The sequence below is a fragment of the Ailuropoda melanoleuca genome, chromosome X, assembly GCF_002007445.2.
Source record: "Ailuropoda melanoleuca isolate Jingjing chromosome X, ASM200744v2, whole genome shotgun sequence".
Lineage (NCBI taxonomy): Eukaryota > Metazoa > Chordata > Mammalia > Carnivora > Ursidae > Ailuropoda > Ailuropoda melanoleuca.
This window is the reverse complement of record NC_048238.1, coordinates 34,869,942-34,887,991: the sequence shown is the minus strand read 5'-3', so window position 1 is coordinate 34,887,991 and position 18,050 is coordinate 34,869,942. Positions and strand designations below refer to the sequence as shown.

The following is an 18,050-nucleotide window of genomic DNA, read 5'->3' as shown; positions in this document are numbered from 1 at the left end:
CCTCCCCCACCCGCCGTCTGTAAACAGTAGCCCCTTCCCGCCTGCCGCTTGGCCAGAGCTGTTAGAGTCATGCTGGACTCTTCTTTCTCTCACGCCGACTTCAGTCAGTGCCAGATACTGTCCGTTCTGTACTGAGAATGTATCCAGACTCTAACCCTCCTCAGCCTCCACCCTCGCCCAAGCCATTAACCATCTCTCACTTGGATTATTACTGTTGCCTCTAATTGGTTTCCCTGCCCCTGCCCTGTAGTCTGTTTTTTGCTCAGTGGTTAGAGTGATCCTTCTGGAACAGAAGCTAGTTTACGACTTTTTCACTCCAAACTTTGCAATGGTTTCCCATCTCATTCAGGGTAAACCCTAAGTCCTTAGAGTGGTCTACAAGTTCCTGTGTGATCTAGGACCCCCACCACCACCTGTTTGTCCTCATCTCCTCCCACTTCCCCGTGGCTCCCACTGATCCAGCCACACTGACCCCCCTCCCTGTTATTTTTGCTGCTGCCTTTGGGGCCTTTGCACTAGCTGTTTTTGCCTGGAATGTCTTACCCCCTGGGTATCTTCACACCTTAAATCCTTCACTTACCCACGTGCCCCCTTCGTAGAGTGGTCTTCTGGGGAACAGCACCCGCCTCCGCCATTACATGATAACTGCCCCTTTTCCTTGCCCTGGTTTTCTCCATAACACTTATCACTGTTTATCACTACCTGACATACATTTGTTGTCTTTCTCATTCTACTAGAATAGAAACTCCACGAGGGCAGGAATTTTTGTCTGTTGTCAACTGCTGCATCCCCAGTGCCTACAGCAATGCTGGGCATGAAATTAACCTTCATGTCCACTTGCTGAAAGAGAATGAGCGAACACAAAAGTACACAGGATATATATATTTTTTTAACTCAGTCAGTATAAGAGCTAGAATTTGGGCCCCATGGAATTGATCTCTCTCTCTCTTTTTCAGTAACAAAGTCATTCCAGATTTTCTTTGTGCTATTTAAGGGAGCTTTACTACTTATTTCTTTAATCTGTAGAGAGAGTCTTAACTTGAGGTCCTTGGCCAGGACATAATATGTGTCCTGCAAGATCATCTATAATTATTTTCCTTTATTAGGAAATCTGCATGCCGCCAGCTCCCCCAGTGGGGCTTTGAGAGCCCCTTCACCAGCGTCATTTGTTCCAACTCCTCCCCCATCCTCGCATGGAATCTCAATAGGACCAGGGGCCAGTTTTGCTAGTCCACATGGTGAGTCCATACGTGGAAATCGCGATAGCGTTAAGAATTTGACGTGAAAGTCGTTTTTTGTCAAATAAATTCTTTTCTTATTGCAAAATTAGCACTGTGTTCGTTGGGGAAATCACCAAAGAAAATGAATTTGTCCTGATTCCACCACGCAGAGATCTACCAGTTAGTCCGTCTGCTTTGGACTCTCTCCCCACCTCGCTTCTGCCTTGCTCTTCCTGTCATGCACCCCGTGCTTGCCTGCCTGCTCGCCTCTCTGTTGCTCTCCACCTGTCTCCTTGTCTCTCCTCTCAAACACCTCCCCCTACAATTGGGACTATACCATATGTATTGTTTTGAGACTTGAATTTTTTAACTTTTTAACTAAAAAACTCTGTTTTGGATTGGTTCAAATAAATAATAGAAGAGGTAGCCAGGGAAGTGTTTCTATGCCACCAACCACCTAGTTCCTCTTCCCAGAGGCATTCAGTGTTATTAATTTCTTATGTGTCCTTCCAGAGATGTTGTCTCCACACACAAGCAGATGCCTGTAAGTGTTCTCACCCCTTTTACACACGGGACAGTATACTTCAGTGCCTTACTTTTTTCATCTGTTTTTCCTGAATGCTGTGCCAAATCACAACATAAAAGACTTCCTCAGTTTTTACAGCTGTGTAGCATCTGTGGTTTTACTGTCTACTGTTAATATTTGTAGGAACATTTTTGTCAGTAAAAACTGTACATCGTCATATTAAATGGCTCCATAGTATTCCCTTGTCTTGACATACCATGATTTAACTGCCCTCCTATTATATGTTTAGAATGTTTCCATTTTTTCTACAACTGAAAATGGTATCATCTCTGCTCACATGATTATTCCCTTAGGTAAGTTCCTAGACGTGGAATTGCTGTCTCAAAGGGTTTGAGAAATTCTAAAGCTTTTGAAACATATTGCAAATTGCTCACCTGAAAGGCTGTACCAACTTCCTCTAGCATCAAACAAGAATGTCTATTTTCCTGCATCATTGCCAACACAGGGTATTATGACTTTCAGAAACCTTGGTCATTTTGATAGGTGAAAAATGGTGTCGTCTTGTTTAATGTGCATTTCTTTGATTATTAATGAAGTTAAACCTTTTTTCTTTCATGGGTCTTTGGTATTTCTTATTTTATGCCTGCCTGTATGTTCTTGTGTTTTTTCTTACCAATTTATAAGACTTTTAAGTTAGGATAATTTACTCTCTGATATATGGTAAAAATATTTTCTCAGTTTGTCATTTGGTTTCAGAGGGGTAGTATTAGTTAAAGGTAACTGCGGGATGAAATTTAAATATCAAATTATTCAGGAAGTTGCTTTCAAAACTTGATTATTGGTTCATTTCTCAGTCAGTGTAGCCTTTACTAAAGAAAGAAAAGGGAAAATTTCCCTCTCCTCAGCCTTGAGTAGAATGAAAAACATAATTTGTCAGGGTTACTTGAAAAAATAAGATTTCTGTCCTTAAGTGAGCTTTGATTTTTTTTTTGACTTAACATTTTCAAAGATGTTTGCAAATAGGCTTTGAAAATAGTAGGTTGTTGCATAGTGTAAAGTAGATTGTTACACATTGCACATGTTGAAACTTGTGTGAAGATAAATTTTATCCTTTCTCATTCTGTATTTCTTTAATTTTGTATCACGTTAAAAGTATTTACACAAAATCGACATTCAGGTGCACCATGTGAAAGGAGCATCATACTTCAGATAGCAAAAAGGAAAAATAAAATGATCGCCTTGTAAAGTGTCAAGCATTTCAGCGCTGTCAAGTACTTTTCAGTTATTAAAATACAGGTTTTGAAAACCATCTGTTCACTTCTTTACAGGAACCCTGGACCCTAGTTCTCCATATACTATGGTGTCACCAAGTGGACGAGCTGGGAACTGGCCAGGGTCTCCTCAAGTGTCTGGCCCCTCACCAGCAACACGCATGCCTGGAATGTCACCAGCCAACCCATCACTACATTCTCCAGTTCCAGATGCTTCTCATTCCCCTCGAGCTGGAACAAGTGAGTGTCATCACCATTTTTGTGTTCGTTTTAGTCCAACCTCCAAATGACCAATTTTTTTTTCCATCCTCACATTTGAAAGTTGTGACCAACTTGTTAAATGAGGATACTTAATAATGTAAACTTTAATCCATTTGGTAAATTGCTTAACGATAGTTAATTTGCACAAAGCAAAATGTAAGAAAGGGAAATCTCTCCTCCAGAAGTCTTAGGAGGTGAGCCCCAGTACCTCTGTTATGTCTCCTAACTTAGCTGCAAAACTAGACCTTGAGGGATACCTAAAGTTAACTGACAAGGTTGTAGAAATTAACACAGAACAGAATTGTGCACATATGTGAGTTAGCTTTCTCAGGTCATGTTTAATGATTAATGACTTAGAACAACAATGTTTTATTAGCTCACCATTCTATAGGTTGGCGATTTGCGTAAGCCAAGCTGGGCAATTTTTCCAGGCTCTGCTTTGCTCACTCATGTGTCTGTGGTCAGCTCCCACGTGAGCTGGGGCCTGGCTGGTCGACAGTGTCCCCAGCCCACGTGGCTTCCTCTGCTCCACGTGGCCCCATACTTGAACACAGCCTTGTTCACCTGGTGGCTGGTCGGGGTTTCAAGAGTGTGAGTGAAATCCTAGGTTTGCAGCTGCACCACGTCACTTCCACTGCATTTTTTAAGTCAGCAATTCACAGGGCCAGCCCAGATTCCGGAAGAGAAATAGACTCCATCCCTCCAAGGGCTTGCTACAAAGTCGCTTTGCGAGGAAACTAGCCACAGGGAGAACAACTCTGGCCATTTTGCTAACAGGAAGCTAACATAGGATTGTTACATCACAAGGAGTAACGAAAACAGTATGGATGGCTTTAGAACATCAAAGATTTATAAAAGCAAAACGGAACAGTGGGACCATGTGTATTTGTGAATGAAATGAACTGTTTTCCTTCCCAAAAGGTTCCCAAACTTTGCCAACAAACATGCCTCCACCTCGTAAACTACCTCAGCGCTCCTGGGCAGCCTCCATACCAACCATCCTCACTCACAGTGCCTTGAACATTTTACTGCTGCCCTCTCCAACACCAGGCCTTGTGCCTGGCCTGGCAGGTAGTTATCTTTGTTCTCCACTTGAGAGATTCCTTGGATCGGTCATCATGAGACGGCACCTTCAAAGAATTATTCAACAAGAAACGGTATGGATACCTAGTGAATTCCTTGACGGTGGTTGTCGAAGGCGGGGGCTAATAGCTGCCCCACAGAACAGCACCTGAACTAAAATGATGTTCCCTCACTTCCTTTAGCTTGTTGGAACTGTGCTTTCCACCCTGCTCTAGCATTAAAAAGACTCCACGCTCCTTTTCCATTCTTACGTTAACATGTTCCTGCATTTTGTAGTTTGCGGTGCTGTGGCTAACAGGTGCAGGGATAGGTCCCAGAGGGTCCCCACTGTGCATGGGACAAATGCTCCCAGGATCTGCCTTTGCAGAGAGTAGCATACAAGCACTGTTGGGCTTCTGGAATCCCCTTGCAGGCAGGCTGACTTTGAATCGGATTCTCCATTGAAGTAAAATTATTTATGATCACAGGGTTGAAAACTCCTCTTTAAATTCATGAGCAACTGAACTGATTTAGAAAAAGTCAGAAAAAGACTTGTGCCTGTGGTGATACCCTCAGGAGATAGTTCAGAGTCGGTAGCATCGGCTCTGGAGTCCGACTATCTGGGTTTGTACCCAGGCCATGCCACCAGCTAGTACAAGCTTAGGCAAATCCCTTTACCTTTTTGATAATGGTAGATAATAGTACTTACCTAACTCATAACAATTGCGGGAGTTCGAGATACTTCATATAAAACCTTAGCATAACATCTTGGTATTGTTCAGTACATATTAGTTACTTATAACTCTTGATATATCTATATGTTAATGAGGTAGTATGGTGAATGTTTAAAATATCCACTCCACGGATGGCACCAAGCTATTTTGCAACCTTTATATTCATATTTGAAAATAGTAGAGGTTTTAACATAAGTTGAATAAATTAGCATTTTAAAAAATGGTTATTATGAGACCTGTGATCTGCCCTCCCTCTGCCACTTACAAGTCATGTGAGCTTTCAGCTCTTCGAACCTCATTTTGCTCATCTGCATAATCAATATGTTATGATAGAGCAGCGGTCAGTAAACTACTGGCTGGGGCGGGGGGGCAAGTCCTACCAACCACCTATTTGTAAATAAAGTTTTACTGGAACCTTAGTCACACCCATTAATTCACATATTATTAATTGCAGCTTTCAGCTATGGTGGCATCATTGAGTAGTTGCAACAGAGACCATGTAGCCTAAAATATTTATTCTCTGTTACTTTACAGAAAAATTGGCCAACCCCTGGGCCAGATAAGGTCCCAATCCAGGTCCAACATTTTTTAATGGTACTCTTTTTTTCTTTTTTTCTACTGTGCCATTTTTTAAAAACTTCTTGTGGAAAATTTTAATCATATATAAAAGTTGAGAATATAGTAGTATAAGAAAGTATAATGAACTTCTGTGTTCTCATCACCTACCTTCAACAGTGAACCCGTCAGTCTTGTTTCTTCTATAGCTCCTTCACCCAGATGGTTTCACAGCAAATCCCAGACATCATTTCATCCATAAAGAGAATTTCTTTATCATCAGATAGCTAGTTGGTGTCCAGATTTCCCAAGTTGTCACACTTTTTACAGTCTAAAGCAGAATCCAAACAAGTCTTTAAGTCCCTTTTAAACTGTAGGTTCCCCCTCCATCCCTCCTTACACAGTTTATTTGTTGAAGCAGCTATATCCGTTGTCGAGTTTCTCAGTCTGGATTCTGCTGGTTACATCCCTTTGGAATTATTTAACATGTTCTTTTGACTGTCACATTTCTATAATACTGGTCCACCCTGCAGATCTAACTACCGATTTTCAGCTCAAGTTTGTTGTTATTTTACGAGAACGTTCCATAGGTTGTGTTCTGTTCTTCCGTTGAGAGACACATAATGTATAGTTCCTTCTTCGGGATTTTAGCAATTGATGGTGCTCAAAGCCTAGATATTTTTGTTTGGGAACGGGTATCAACTTTTAGTTGTTTTCCCTCTGAAACCGTTCTCTCAGCAATGTTTTCATTTCCTCTTTGTCTTCCATATTAACTTGATGCATCCTTCCTATTTTGCAGCTGCAGCTGATAAATTCCAATGAACCTGGAGTGATCATGTTTAAAACTGATGCCCTGAAATGCAGAGTAGCCCTTAGTCCCAAAACCAACCAAACACTTCAGCTAAAAGTGACACCCGAAAATGCAGGACAGTGGAAACCCGATGAACTTCAAGTTTTGGAGAAATTCTTCGAAACAAGAGTATGTGTTTCTTAATGCATAGTTTTAATATAGGCATACCTCGTTTTATTGTACTTTGCCTTCTTGCGCTTCGCAGGTACTGTATTTTTTACAGATTGAAGGTTTGTGGCAACGCTGCATGGAGCAAGTCTATCAGGGCCATTTTCCCACCAGCGTTTGCTCACTTCATGTCTCCTTGTCACATTTTGGTACTTCTCGCAATATTTCAAACTTGTTCGTTCTTATGATGATTGATGATTGTGACTCACTGAAAGCTCAGGTAGTGGTTAGCATTTTTTAGCAATAAGGTATTTTTTAAGACAGATATATTTTTTTAGACATAATACCATTGCACACTTAAAAGACTACAGTATGGTGCAAATAAACATAACTTTTATACGTACTGGGGAACCAGAAAACTCATTCAGCTCGCTTCATTGCGATACTTGCTTTAGTGCGGTGGGCTGGAACTGAACTCATACCTCCAGGGTATGCCTGTACAATTAGCAAAAGAGAAGAGTCAAAGTAGAATGCGGAGTAACTTGCTTTATTCATCCCTGTAGGTTGCAGGACCGCCATTTAAAGCCAATACTTTGATAGCCTTCACCAAGCTGTTAGGAGCTCCTACACACATCCTCAGGGACTGTGTGCATATTATGAAGCTAGAGCTGGTAAGTTACAGTGAAACGCATATTTCTGTGTATAGCTAGGTCTGTCTGAAGAGGTTGGAGTTGGTGGGAGCAGTGTTTATTGGTTTTCACCTATTTAAGTACTTCGTTTTTCTCTTACACTCTTCTTAATTTTTAAGATTTTATCTTTGAATAGGTAACACAGCCCTCCTGTATCTTTTGAATTGAGTTCAAGATGTGATACAGAGGGAAATTTCCCATCTATCCCTGTCCAGCTGTCTTGTCTCCTTCCCCACAGGCAACCTGAGTTACCAGTGGCTTACCTCTTATAAAAGCAAATACATTTAATTCACTTTTCTTGCTCCTGGATACTGAAATGAAGCTCTCATGACTTTTTTTAATACTGTTATGGAGTCGTTTTTTAAATCACTATTTGAATTTTTGATCCATTTAAAATATACCTTGGTGTCAAAGGTGAGGTGTGGGTCTAGCTTTTTCAGATGCCCCCAATTGCCCTAATGTCATTTATCAAAAAATCTGTCCTCCCTGGGGAGATGAGTTCCTCTTCTTTCCTGTGAAAGTATACAATTACATAGATGGAATCCAGGTGGCGGCTGATTATATTTTTCAGGACTTGCATTCAGTGTTTCTAGTATTGCTTTGGGTAATTCCAAATACCTCTCCTTTTTCCAGTTGGTGTTTTACTGTTAATATTAGGGACAGCAGTGCTCCTTTGCTAATAGTCTCAACATTTGGCTTCTGCCCTGGGTAGCCTATAGGAAACATTATTTATTTCAAAAAGATACCCATTTGAGTTTTTTGTGTTTTTTTTTTTGTTTTTTTTTTTAAAGATTTTATTTATTTATTCGACAGAGATAGAGACAGCCAGCGAGAGAGGGAACACAAGCAGGGGGAGTGGGAGAGGAAGAAGCAGGCTCATAGCAGAGGAGCCTGACGTGGGGCTCGATCCCATAACACTGGGATCACGCCCTGAGCCGAAGGCAGACGCTTAACCGCTGTGCCACCCAGGCGCCCCCCATTTGAGTTTTTGAAGGAACCAAGTATTCATGTGGCTTTTAAAAAAAAAAACACCAGTGGGGGCACCTGGGTGGCTCAGTCAGTTAAATGACTGGCTCTTGATTTCGGCTCAGGTCATGATCTCAGGGTCCTGGGATTAAGCCCCACATCGGGCTCTGCACTCGGCAGGGAGTCAGCTTCAGGATTCTCTCTCTCCCCCTCTGCCCTTCCCCCTGCTTGTGCGTGCTCTCTCTTTCTCTAAACTAAATAAATAAATCTTAATTAAAAAAAAGTGAATACAGTTTAAAATTATTAACACAGTTTGACAAGTATGTTTTAGGGAAGGAGCTGGGAATGAGGCTGGGAAGTCTAGGTTGGCACCAGTTAAGAAGGGCCTTGAATGCCAGGTCTTGGTTCTGGCAGGGTAAGGGCAGGATGTGTCACTGCATGTCACTAAACATTTGTGAGCTCGATTAGAACTGTGCTCGAGGACATTCTTCTGGCAGTGGTAGATGGAGGAACTGGGAGAGGCAGCTACCGGAAGGGGCGGGTTAGGGGCTGCCAGAGAAATCACGAATCCTGGAGCTTGGTGGCATCCGTGAACAGAGAGGTGTGAACAGATGTCAGAGACACTAAGGAAGCAGAATCTGTAGGCCTTGGGAATTAATGGAGCGGGAGGGAAGGAAAGGAGAACCATGTCACATAGGTCCGGAGTTGACTTTTCATGTAGTAACGTCTTGTATGCATTTTCTTTGAAATAATGCAGGCTGTCATCCTTATGTTCTGTTAATAATGGATTGTATCAAATAAGATTCTGACTTTTCAGACTCCTCTACTGGAATGTAATTTTAAATGTTCATATGACTTTATCATGATTTCAAAAACAGTTTCCTGACCAGGCGACACAGCTAAAATGGAACGTCCAGTTTTGCCTGACGATCCCCCCCAGCGCACCGCCGATTGCACCCCCTGGGACGCCTGCTGTGGTGCTGAAATCCAAAATGCTATTTTTTGTAAGTACCACCCGGTGTGTGCGTGCGTGTGTGCGTCCATGTGTGCATGCACGCGTGCGTAGACCCCCTGAGGAAAAAGCCTTGCGAGGATATTAGAACAGCATTTGGGTTTCTGCAGAGTTAATTGTCGCTGCCAAACACAGGCTCAGATTCCTTAATTGTCAGTTTAGACGTGATGTACTCCTGGTTCCTTCAGTAATAACAGAAATGTATTGAACTAGATAATTGTGTGGCACGGTTGCATCTTAACCATAGTATTCAATCGTTGTCACTTTTCTTGTCATCTTTAGTTTTCTTATGCCCGAGGTATCTTAATCTGATAGAGTAAATAATAGTACCTTTGATAAATATAGGCAAATGTTTTATTTTCTTACTACGTTTTTATTCTCTTTGTATGTGTTGTATGTCTTCAGCTTCAACTAACTCAGAAAACATCGGTCCCTCCCCAAGAACCTGTTAGTATTATAGTGCCAATCATTTATGACATGGCTTCAGGTACAACCCAACAGGCAGACATTCCCAGACAGCAGAACTCTTCTGTTGCTGCTCCCATGATGGTCAGCAACATTCTGAAGAGGTTTGCAGAGATGAACCCACCACGACAAGGTACATGACCAGTAGATGATATTTTATTGCATATATGTTATAAAAGTTCTTTTGGGAGATTCCTCCTTCTTCCCTCTGCTCCCTCCTTACCCACCTCACCCCCAGTCGTAGTAACAGAACGCTGATTGCTGTGGCCCTCTTAATGTCTGCCTGTCGCTTTCTTCCTTTCCCACTGGTTCTTCATTTTTGTCCATGTCTCTGCTGCCTGGACCTCATTTTTGTTAGTGATTGACTATTGGGACTGACCCAGTTGCTAATGCCAGAAGCTTGTATTTCTAGCACACATTGCCACGGAGCCGTAGATTAGGATGATAGACTTTTTCATGGCTGTGAATTCCTGCCCTACCATCGCTACCTGCCACTCTGTACATCACCAGTTGAAATGCATGTTGGTTTCTCATATTTCATGGTTCAATCATGAATAGAATATTATCATTCAAAGTTCTGTATCTTCTAAATGTTTTGTGAAGAATAAAAGCTGATACAAATGGCATCACTGCTTTTTGGGCTTCTTATGTAAGTGTCAGGTGGGTGCAAGTGAACCTTTTCACCAAGTGCACAATGAAGCTCTCAAACAACATTTTCGAGGAACCCCGAATGTTTCTGGCAGGTAAACCAGGTCCCTTCCATATTGTGGTAGCCTACACGTAACACACAACTCCTGGCAGTGCTGAATGTTTGGTCACAAAACCTAAAGCTCAGCAAAGAGAATTTTTCTTCCATTTTGCTTGTTGCTAACTTTAAGGAAATTAAACTTAAATTAAAATTTGCTTAGTTCTATTAAGGAAGTCCTCTGTAGCTTTCTGCTTAGAATAGTATGACAACAGAATTACGTTTTTAAATGAGGGAAAGTTGTTCTCTGAAACATTTTTTAGGTACCACAGTGTTAAAAGTTTACTAGAAACAGGAATCACGGGAGAAATTATATTTCTCGCTATTTATTTCTCCGTATTATATATACATAGGCAAGTTTTCACTCATGTAGCGGTTACAAGGAAGGCACTGGGCAGTAGAGAAGGGTACGCTTCTTTTGTTGTAAGACTTCTTCCACTTCTTAAAATTTTCTGCTTTCATCCTTTGACTTATCTCTTCTTTCAGCTAAAAATAGGTCCTTCAGAATCAAAGTTTAACGCTAAAAGAGTTTTCAAAGTAGCAGTCCAGTAGAACTTTGATGATAAGACCATTCCTTCACAAGCAGATGATTATCATTATGGTCTTGTGGAATTTACAATTAAAGGGAAAGAATGTTTTGATCCTCTTGGGATCAAACACGTTTTTCTACCTATCAATAATGAAAATGTGTTTTTAAAAAGGAAAAAGAAGGATATAACTTTTCCTTTTACTTGAGAAATTGTTGGGATGTTTTGGGAGTGTTTTTCTTTTTCTTTCCTTTTTTCAGTCGATTTTTTTATGTCTACCTTTGACTGGGCAAACCTGGAGTTTCATTTTTTTTCTGTACCGGTTGGAGGGAAGCTTGCAGTAACTTGCACAGGGTCACTGCACATCCCACCCTTTGCCAGAAGGCCATTCTTCTGTTGAGGCCTCCCGTTCTCTCACTCGCAGCCACCATAGCATTAGGCCATGAGCCAGGAAAGGGACCCAGCTTTTGGTTTATGTTATTTACAACTGGTTTGGGTTTATTATATTTAAGTATATGTAATGTTCACAAGAAGTACGAGGCAGGGTCTCTGGTTTCTTTGAGCGAAGGGGAAATTGATAGGATGAGTCATTAGCCTCCCCCGCCTGCCCCCAAACAAGTCTTGTTTTTGGATTGTCGGTGTGCCATACCTCAGCACCCTCTTCCCCTCGAACCCATCACTTCCTCCCCTCCCAGTGAAGTGCTTTTAAGAAAAATCACTTTCTTTTTATTGATATTAATGTTGAACTCCAGAAGTTGATTGTTTCCTTTACGTTTGAGAAAACTCCAATATATTTTATAGAACTGCACTGTCCAATATAACTGTCACTAGCCACTTGAGGCTATTTAAATTCAAGCTAGTTAAAATTAACTAAAATTTGAAATTCCAGTTCCTCAGGCACACTAGCTACATGACAGGTACTAAGGAGTCACAGTGCACATATAGAATATTTCTATCAGCACAGAAAGTTCTATTGGACAGTGCAATAATAGACATTTTTATTTGGTCTTTAAAGCAACATTAGAAGGACATTGTTGATGTTGTAACTGATGCATAAATCTGAACTACAGCTTTTTCATTAGATTCAAAATGCATAAACAGTCAGTAGCCTTGAAACCTAACTTTAAAGGCTTATCCAATGCTCCAGTGTTTCAATAGAGAAACTTGAGGCATATCTCCATAAATTCAAACCTAACTGGGTCTTACCCAGAATTTCCCCATGAGAAGAAAAATAAACAAAACCCAAACCAAGTATTTGATACTTAACACCAAAGCTTAATCCCCTATAACCTGTGCAGTTAAAATTTAGTCTTTTATTTTGACCCTTGAAATTCTTGCTGATTTTAGATTTAATTATCCCTACCCCCACCGGTGTGTTGACAGCATCTTTCCTGTATTGCGAATAGCTAATGACCATTTTTCTCTGTTGCAGGTGAATGCACAATATTTGCAGCTGTTCGTGATTTAATGGCTAATCTTACACTGCCCCCTGGTGGGCGTCCATAGACACTATTGTTTTTAAACCAGGAAGGCTGACAAATGAGACAAAACAGCAAAAAAAAAAAAAAAAAAAAAAAAAAAAAAAAAAAAAAAAAAAAAAAGGCAAAAAAAATCTGAATTTAGCCTTCAGTTTTAAAAAAAGGACTTTTTTGACTTTAAGAGCTAAATATTCTAAACTGGCAAAAATTTTCAGGGTGCACTTCTTTCATCAAAAAGACCATCAATCTTTTTTGTATAGTGAACTTGTATAGTGTGTTTAAACGGGACACATTTCAAACTAGGTAAAACATTGGTGTCCGCTTGCCAGTAATAGATTTAATATTCTGTTTTATACTATAAAGTTATGGAAATGCCAAACTTGTTTATTTAATTGTTTTCTTATGTTTTGGGTGTAATAGTCCTTTTTTGGTTTTTGTTTTGTTTTTTAAGGCAGGTCTGTCATTTTTGAATACTGTAAAACTGTGATAAACTTTATATTGAAGCTGTATTTTAATATGCCCGCTTTGAATCCTTACATGAAAATGTTCTGGGAGTTGTTATAAACACATCCCAAAGAAGCAATATTTAATAAAACTAGGTTTAAAAAAAAAAAAAAACAGTGACACTCACTTGTGTGTATATCAGCTCTATAGACTTCTCCTGGCCTCCCTTCATCTTTCACCTGGTGGGGCCAGTAATTGATTTCTACTGATACATGTCTGAAATTTGACCAAAAACATCTTCTTTGTTTCAAGTTTAATTTATTTTCTTCAGACATTCCTAACTTGACTGGTGGTGAACGTTTAGCACCGTAGTTGTCTTTTAGTGTAGGATTTGGGTAAAAAAGAAGGTGAACCCGTCTTTGAGAAGAGACAGTGAATAGTTCATATTGATCAAGGATCCCAGATATTGCAATCATTCTCATCCGTTGAAGATTTGGAAACTTTTCTGTTACGCAAATTTAGTTTACAGGATACTTCTGCATACAGCATGAATCAGGAAACCTAGAACTTGAGCATTCCACCCTTGCATGAAATTTCTGTGACGTTTCTTTATCTTGCTTAACTTCTCCCCCCTTGCCTTCCCCACCACACTTGAGGTTGTTCTAAACAATCCCAACTTAATTCATTGTCAACAAAACGGTAAAATGTTTTGCTTGGAAGAAACCTGGTTACAGTGCCTTCACTTTGAAGAATCCAAGATCCGATGCCCGCCCAGGGTCAAGTGAAGTTTCTGGTACTGACACATCTCAGCAGAGTTTCTTTTTGGAGCACCGTGCTGTCTCTCCCAGTGAGTCAGGGACTTTTTTAAGCTTCAAAGAATGTGATCAGAAGCAAAGGTCTTCTGGTGACCTAATGTTATTTGGGAAAGTTTTTTTATATGATAATACTGTACTGAGTTATCTGGTCACTGGAATATTGGCTCTCCAGTAAATTGTAGACGCTCTACTTCCACTTTAAGATGATTTGAGCTTCTGTTAACTATCAACTACCAAATTCTAATTTCAGGCATCTCACTGCAGCTGTGTCATATCTGTTCTCAAATTCGCTTGATTCTCCATTCCCTTCTGGTCAGAGTCGAGGCCTTCTTTGCCTTTCTTCGGTGTCTTATTTCTACCTTTATCCCCTGCTTCTCGCCCAGCTCTGCTGCTGTTCAGGAGCAGGTGACTGGACTTTATCCTTCCTTTAACTTACCTTTTATCCTTCGGTTTTCGGTTCTCCTTACAATGGAAATCACATCAGTTTGGCAATCTAACATGTCTTTATCAAGGGTCAGCCCTTTTCTGTTGGGAGCTGAGTCCTGTCTTTCATGTAGAAATCTACATGTATATACAAGAAATGTATTTTTATCTGCAGGATAATATTGTCTCAAATTTTATGGAAAGAGTAAACTTTTCAGGTATTCTTTTTAAGTGTGGTTTTGAAACATTAATTGTATTTTTTAAACACGATGCATTTAGTGGACACTTTTCCTGATTATAAGTCATCTCTGAATGCCTCGTGCAAATCAACATAGGATTCAGTGAGCAGAATTTGCTTTCGATGCTTAAGAATAAACCCATGAATATGAATTTTGATATGTTTGGTACTTGGAATTGATATATACTTTATTAAAGCTTGAAAACACTAGCATTCAAATCTTAGGTTTCAGCATAAACCATGTCTTTTGCCTCTTTTGTTACCCAGGTTCAATCAAAGGGACTGGATGCCCATAGTGATTTTTTTTCTGATAGGTGGTTGGGGTCTTAGCTTTTAAGGTTTTTCAACCTGTGAATTTTAGTAATTTTGGTAATAAAATTTATACAAGTTTCAGAGAACTACCAACTCTCTCTAGTTAATTTGCACGGAGATGTTTTGGATAGTAGTCTGGTTTAGCATTAGTTTGATTTCGAAAGAAGAAATTGGTCCTGATTTGCCACCTTCTTTTTTCATTCGCTGAAATGCCACTTCAGAATGTATACAGGTACTTTCAGAATTAGGAGGAAAGTGAAAAATTCAACAGAACTTAACAAGTTATTAAAAGCAGGGGATGAACCTTATGTTTGAAAGTTAACTCTGAGCTAGTGCAAGCAGAAACTAAAATATACATGATTTGAATTTAAATACCACTAATAACTGTGTTGCCGTTAATACAGTAACGCATTCAGCAACAGGTTACTAGCAGTTTGTTAGTCTTTCTTTGGACCATGATTAATTCTATAACTTCAAGAAGTATAATTTTGCTGCTCTAAATTCAGAATCCATTTTCTACATAAAGTTCCTTTCGTGATTTTTCCCTCAAAGAATTACCTATGATATTTTACTTTAATATTATCCAAGTTCTTGATATAAAATCAATAATATACAGAAAATTTTTTTTTAATTTTTTTTAAAGATTTTATTTATTTATTTGACAGAGATAGAGACAGCCAGTGAGAGAGGGAACACAAGCAGGGGGAGTGGAAGAGGAAGAAGCAGGCTCATAGCAGAGGAGCCTGACGTGGGGCTCGATCCCATAACACCGGATCACGCCCTGAGCCGAAGGCAGACGCTTAACCGCTGTGCCACCCAGGTGCCCCAATATACAGAAAATTTTAAGAGAACTTACTGCGAAACTTAAGGGACAGAAAAAAATGTTAATGTATATTTCACTATTTCTTGGGGAATTTCCTCTTCCATTTGGTTTGATGGGAGTGGACAGAATGTCTAAGGAAATGATTTGAAATTTACTTAGGGTGGATTTAGTATTGAGGTTATTAAGAAAAAAAGAGGCAGACGCCAGCCAGCATTGTGCTGCGCAACCCCAGGAGACCAGGTCTCACGATTTTCTATATATTGTCTCCACTTCCAAGTGGCCACTGATTTGTTCAAATTCCTTGCCCAGGAATATGACTGATGGATGGAAGGGCACGTTTAGATCAATGTAAAATAATAGCTAATACTTACTGAGAGCTTACTATTGCCAGGCACTGTCCTAAGTACTTCAGTGTATATTTAATCCTCACAACAACTCAGTGGGGTAGGTATTAATATCCTCCTTCTACAGATGAGTAAACTGAGGCCCAGAAAAATGAATTAATTTGCTTAAGATCAAACAGTTAAAATTCAGAGCTAGAGCTCCTACACACTTGTGCCACTTTGGCCTTAACCACGAAGTCAGGGGAAAGTTTCGTTTAGAGTCCCCCCCCCCCAGAGCCATTTGACTACACACAATTTTAACACTCTTCCAAGCTCAAGAAGCTCACTAAAAAGCAACTAAAACTGAGAGGAACTCTTGTCATACGGAGTTGACAGTCCATTGCCTTCTGATCCTCATGGCACTTAAGACTGCCTTGTGTAAGAAGCACTAATTATAACCGAGAGTATTAATCATCGTCTAAGCTGGATGCTTCAGGACCATAGTGGAAGAAGCCCTTATCCGGCTCGGGGCGGTGCAGCTCTCCACAGAGTCCAGGGGATGCGTCGTACTATTTGCTTCTGCTAGATGGCCCAATGGCCTATGTTTTTGAGCTTTGTGTCACCCTGGCACTGCAGACGCACGGTAGATGCGTGGTGCAGGTAGCCAGCGATCACACTGCACTAATGCCTTTATGTGCTACAGCCAATCAGTTGGGTTTAGGAACTAAATAAACTTTATAGAATTGTGTAGTGCAAGGAACATACATAATTCAAAAAGTGTGCCTTGAGCATCTTATATGTGTCTACAATAAAAGAGCACGGACATCAGGAGAGGGAGTCGAATCGGGGACTGGCAGGGTCTGTTTGGGGGAACAGACAAGGGGGCGTAAGAGTTTCAGGTACAAGCTTTCTGGGCAAGCGCGGGATAAAAGAATTACACATCTGCAGTCACCTAACACTGGGGTGGGGCAGGCTTACGGGTTAAACCAGAAGGCTCCGCCCCGGGATGCAGGGCGCCGCGCGAGGAGCTCTGGCCCCTCCCTTCGCCCTGCACTTGGGGGCGGACTCCGGGCGGGGCCAGGCCGGGCCGACGGTACCGCCCAGGATTCCGCGCCTGCGCACTGCCGTTCGCCCCGCCCTTGGCTCGGGGCCCCATACGGTCCCGGGCCCGAGCCGGACATGGTGCTGTCTGAACTGGCTGCGCGCCTCAACTGCGCGGAGTACAAGAATTGGGTGAAGGCGGGCCACTGCCTGCTGCTGCTGCGCGGCTGCCTGCAAGGCTTCGTCGCCCGCGAGGTGCTGGCCTTCCACCGCGGCCTGCTCGCCGCTGCCCCCAGCCTGGGCCCCCGCGCCTCCTGCCGCAGCGGCTCTCAGTGTAGCCCGCGCGCCCGCCAGGTGAGCCCCTGGCCCCCCTTTCCCCTGTCCCGGTCCCGGAGCGTAGGGTCCCGAGCCCTTCCTGGGGTGGGGCCCACTGCAACGCCCCGGGCTCACTTGCCCGAGACGCCGCTCCCTCCCTCCCGGGCCGCTTCTCACCGCCGCCCCTTGTAGTTTCAGCCTCAGTGTCAGGTTTGCGCGGAGTGGAAACAGGAGATTTTGAAACACCACACCAACAGGAATGGAGACGTCCACTGGGGAAACTGCCGGCCGGGCCGCTGGCCCGTCGACGCCTGGGAGGTGGCCAAGGTAAGCACCTGCTCGGAAGGGTAAGAGGTGACCCACCAGGTAGCCGGTCACCTGGAGCCCAGAGCCCCATAAACAGATGCCAAGATAGAAAGAGAGAAATGGGTGTTTAATCTAGGGACTAGTGTCCAGGCGTCTCAGAGCTGCTGTGCTGGATCCGATCTAGCTTAGCGAGGTAGAAGCTTGCTTCTGCCCTTCTGCTAACAAGGCATTTAAGTGTGCTACCCCTGCTTGGACAGCTGTAGGAAAGATTTCAACAAGAGACGCTGACCCAAGATGTAGAGCGAGCATCATGAGCACAGGCCCAGAGGGAGAAACACATCAGNGAGTTTTTGAAGGAACCAAGTATTCATGTGGCTTTTAAAAAAAAAAACACCAGTGGGGGCACCTGGGTGGCTCAGTCAGTTAAATGACTGGCTCTTGATTTCGGCTCAGGTCATGATCTCAGGGTCCTGGGATTAAGCCCCACATCGGGCTCTGCACTCGGCAGGGAGTCAGCTTCAGGATTCTCTCTCTCCCCCTC

At 41.9% G+C, this 18,050-nt stretch overlaps 2 protein-coding genes across 3 annotated transcripts in view; both read left to right on the top strand.

Annotated features, from left to right (window-relative positions):
• The window catches only part of MED14 (mediator complex subunit 14), a 66,423-nt gene extending 53,336 nt beyond the window's left edge, over window positions 1–13,087 (top strand). The window contains exons 24-31 of one of the 2 annotated variants that reach the window (XM_002913484.3): window positions 1,107–1,238; window positions 3,075–3,257; window positions 4,200–4,435; window positions 6,429–6,608; window positions 7,151–7,258; window positions 9,121–9,246; window positions 9,660–9,852; window positions 12,424–13,087. In XM_002913484.3, the coding sequence (XP_002913530.3) occupies window positions 1,107–1,238; window positions 3,075–3,257; window positions 4,200–4,435; window positions 6,429–6,608; window positions 7,151–7,258; window positions 9,121–9,246; window positions 9,660–9,852; window positions 12,424–12,497 (1,232 nt within the window). In that variant the 3' untranslated portion in view covers window positions 12,498–13,087. The remainder of the gene's footprint in view (window positions 1–1,106; window positions 1,239–3,074; window positions 3,258–4,199; window positions 4,436–6,428; window positions 6,609–7,150; window positions 7,259–9,120; window positions 9,247–9,659; window positions 9,853–12,423) is intronic. The other variant, XM_034649777.1, reaches the window with a different exon arrangement.
• Window positions 13,088–15,534: 2,447 nt separating this feature from the next.
• On the top strand, window positions 15,535–17,842 carry LOC117797462 (uncharacterized protein CXorf38-like). Its single transcript, XM_034649780.1, has 2 exons — window positions 15,535–17,242; window positions 17,396–17,842. Exons 1-2 carry the CDS (start codon window positions 17,027–17,029, stop codon window positions 17,552–17,554), a joined length of 375 nt encoding a protein of 124 aa, XP_034505671.1. The 5' UTR covers window positions 15,535–17,026; the 3' UTR covers window positions 17,555–17,842.
• Window positions 17,843–18,050: the final 208 nt, after the last annotated feature.

Excerpts from the sequence above, each read along its gene's own strand:
- LOC117797462 (XM_034649780.1), top strand. The coding sequence starts at position 17,027 with ATGGTGCTGTCTGAACTGGCTGCGCGCCTCAACTGCGCGGAGTACAAG. Across the intron at positions 17,243-17,395 it reads GTAGCCCGCGCGCCCGCCAG|TTTCAGCCTCAGTGTCAGGT; the intron begins GTGAGCCCCTGG and ends CGCCCCTTGTAG.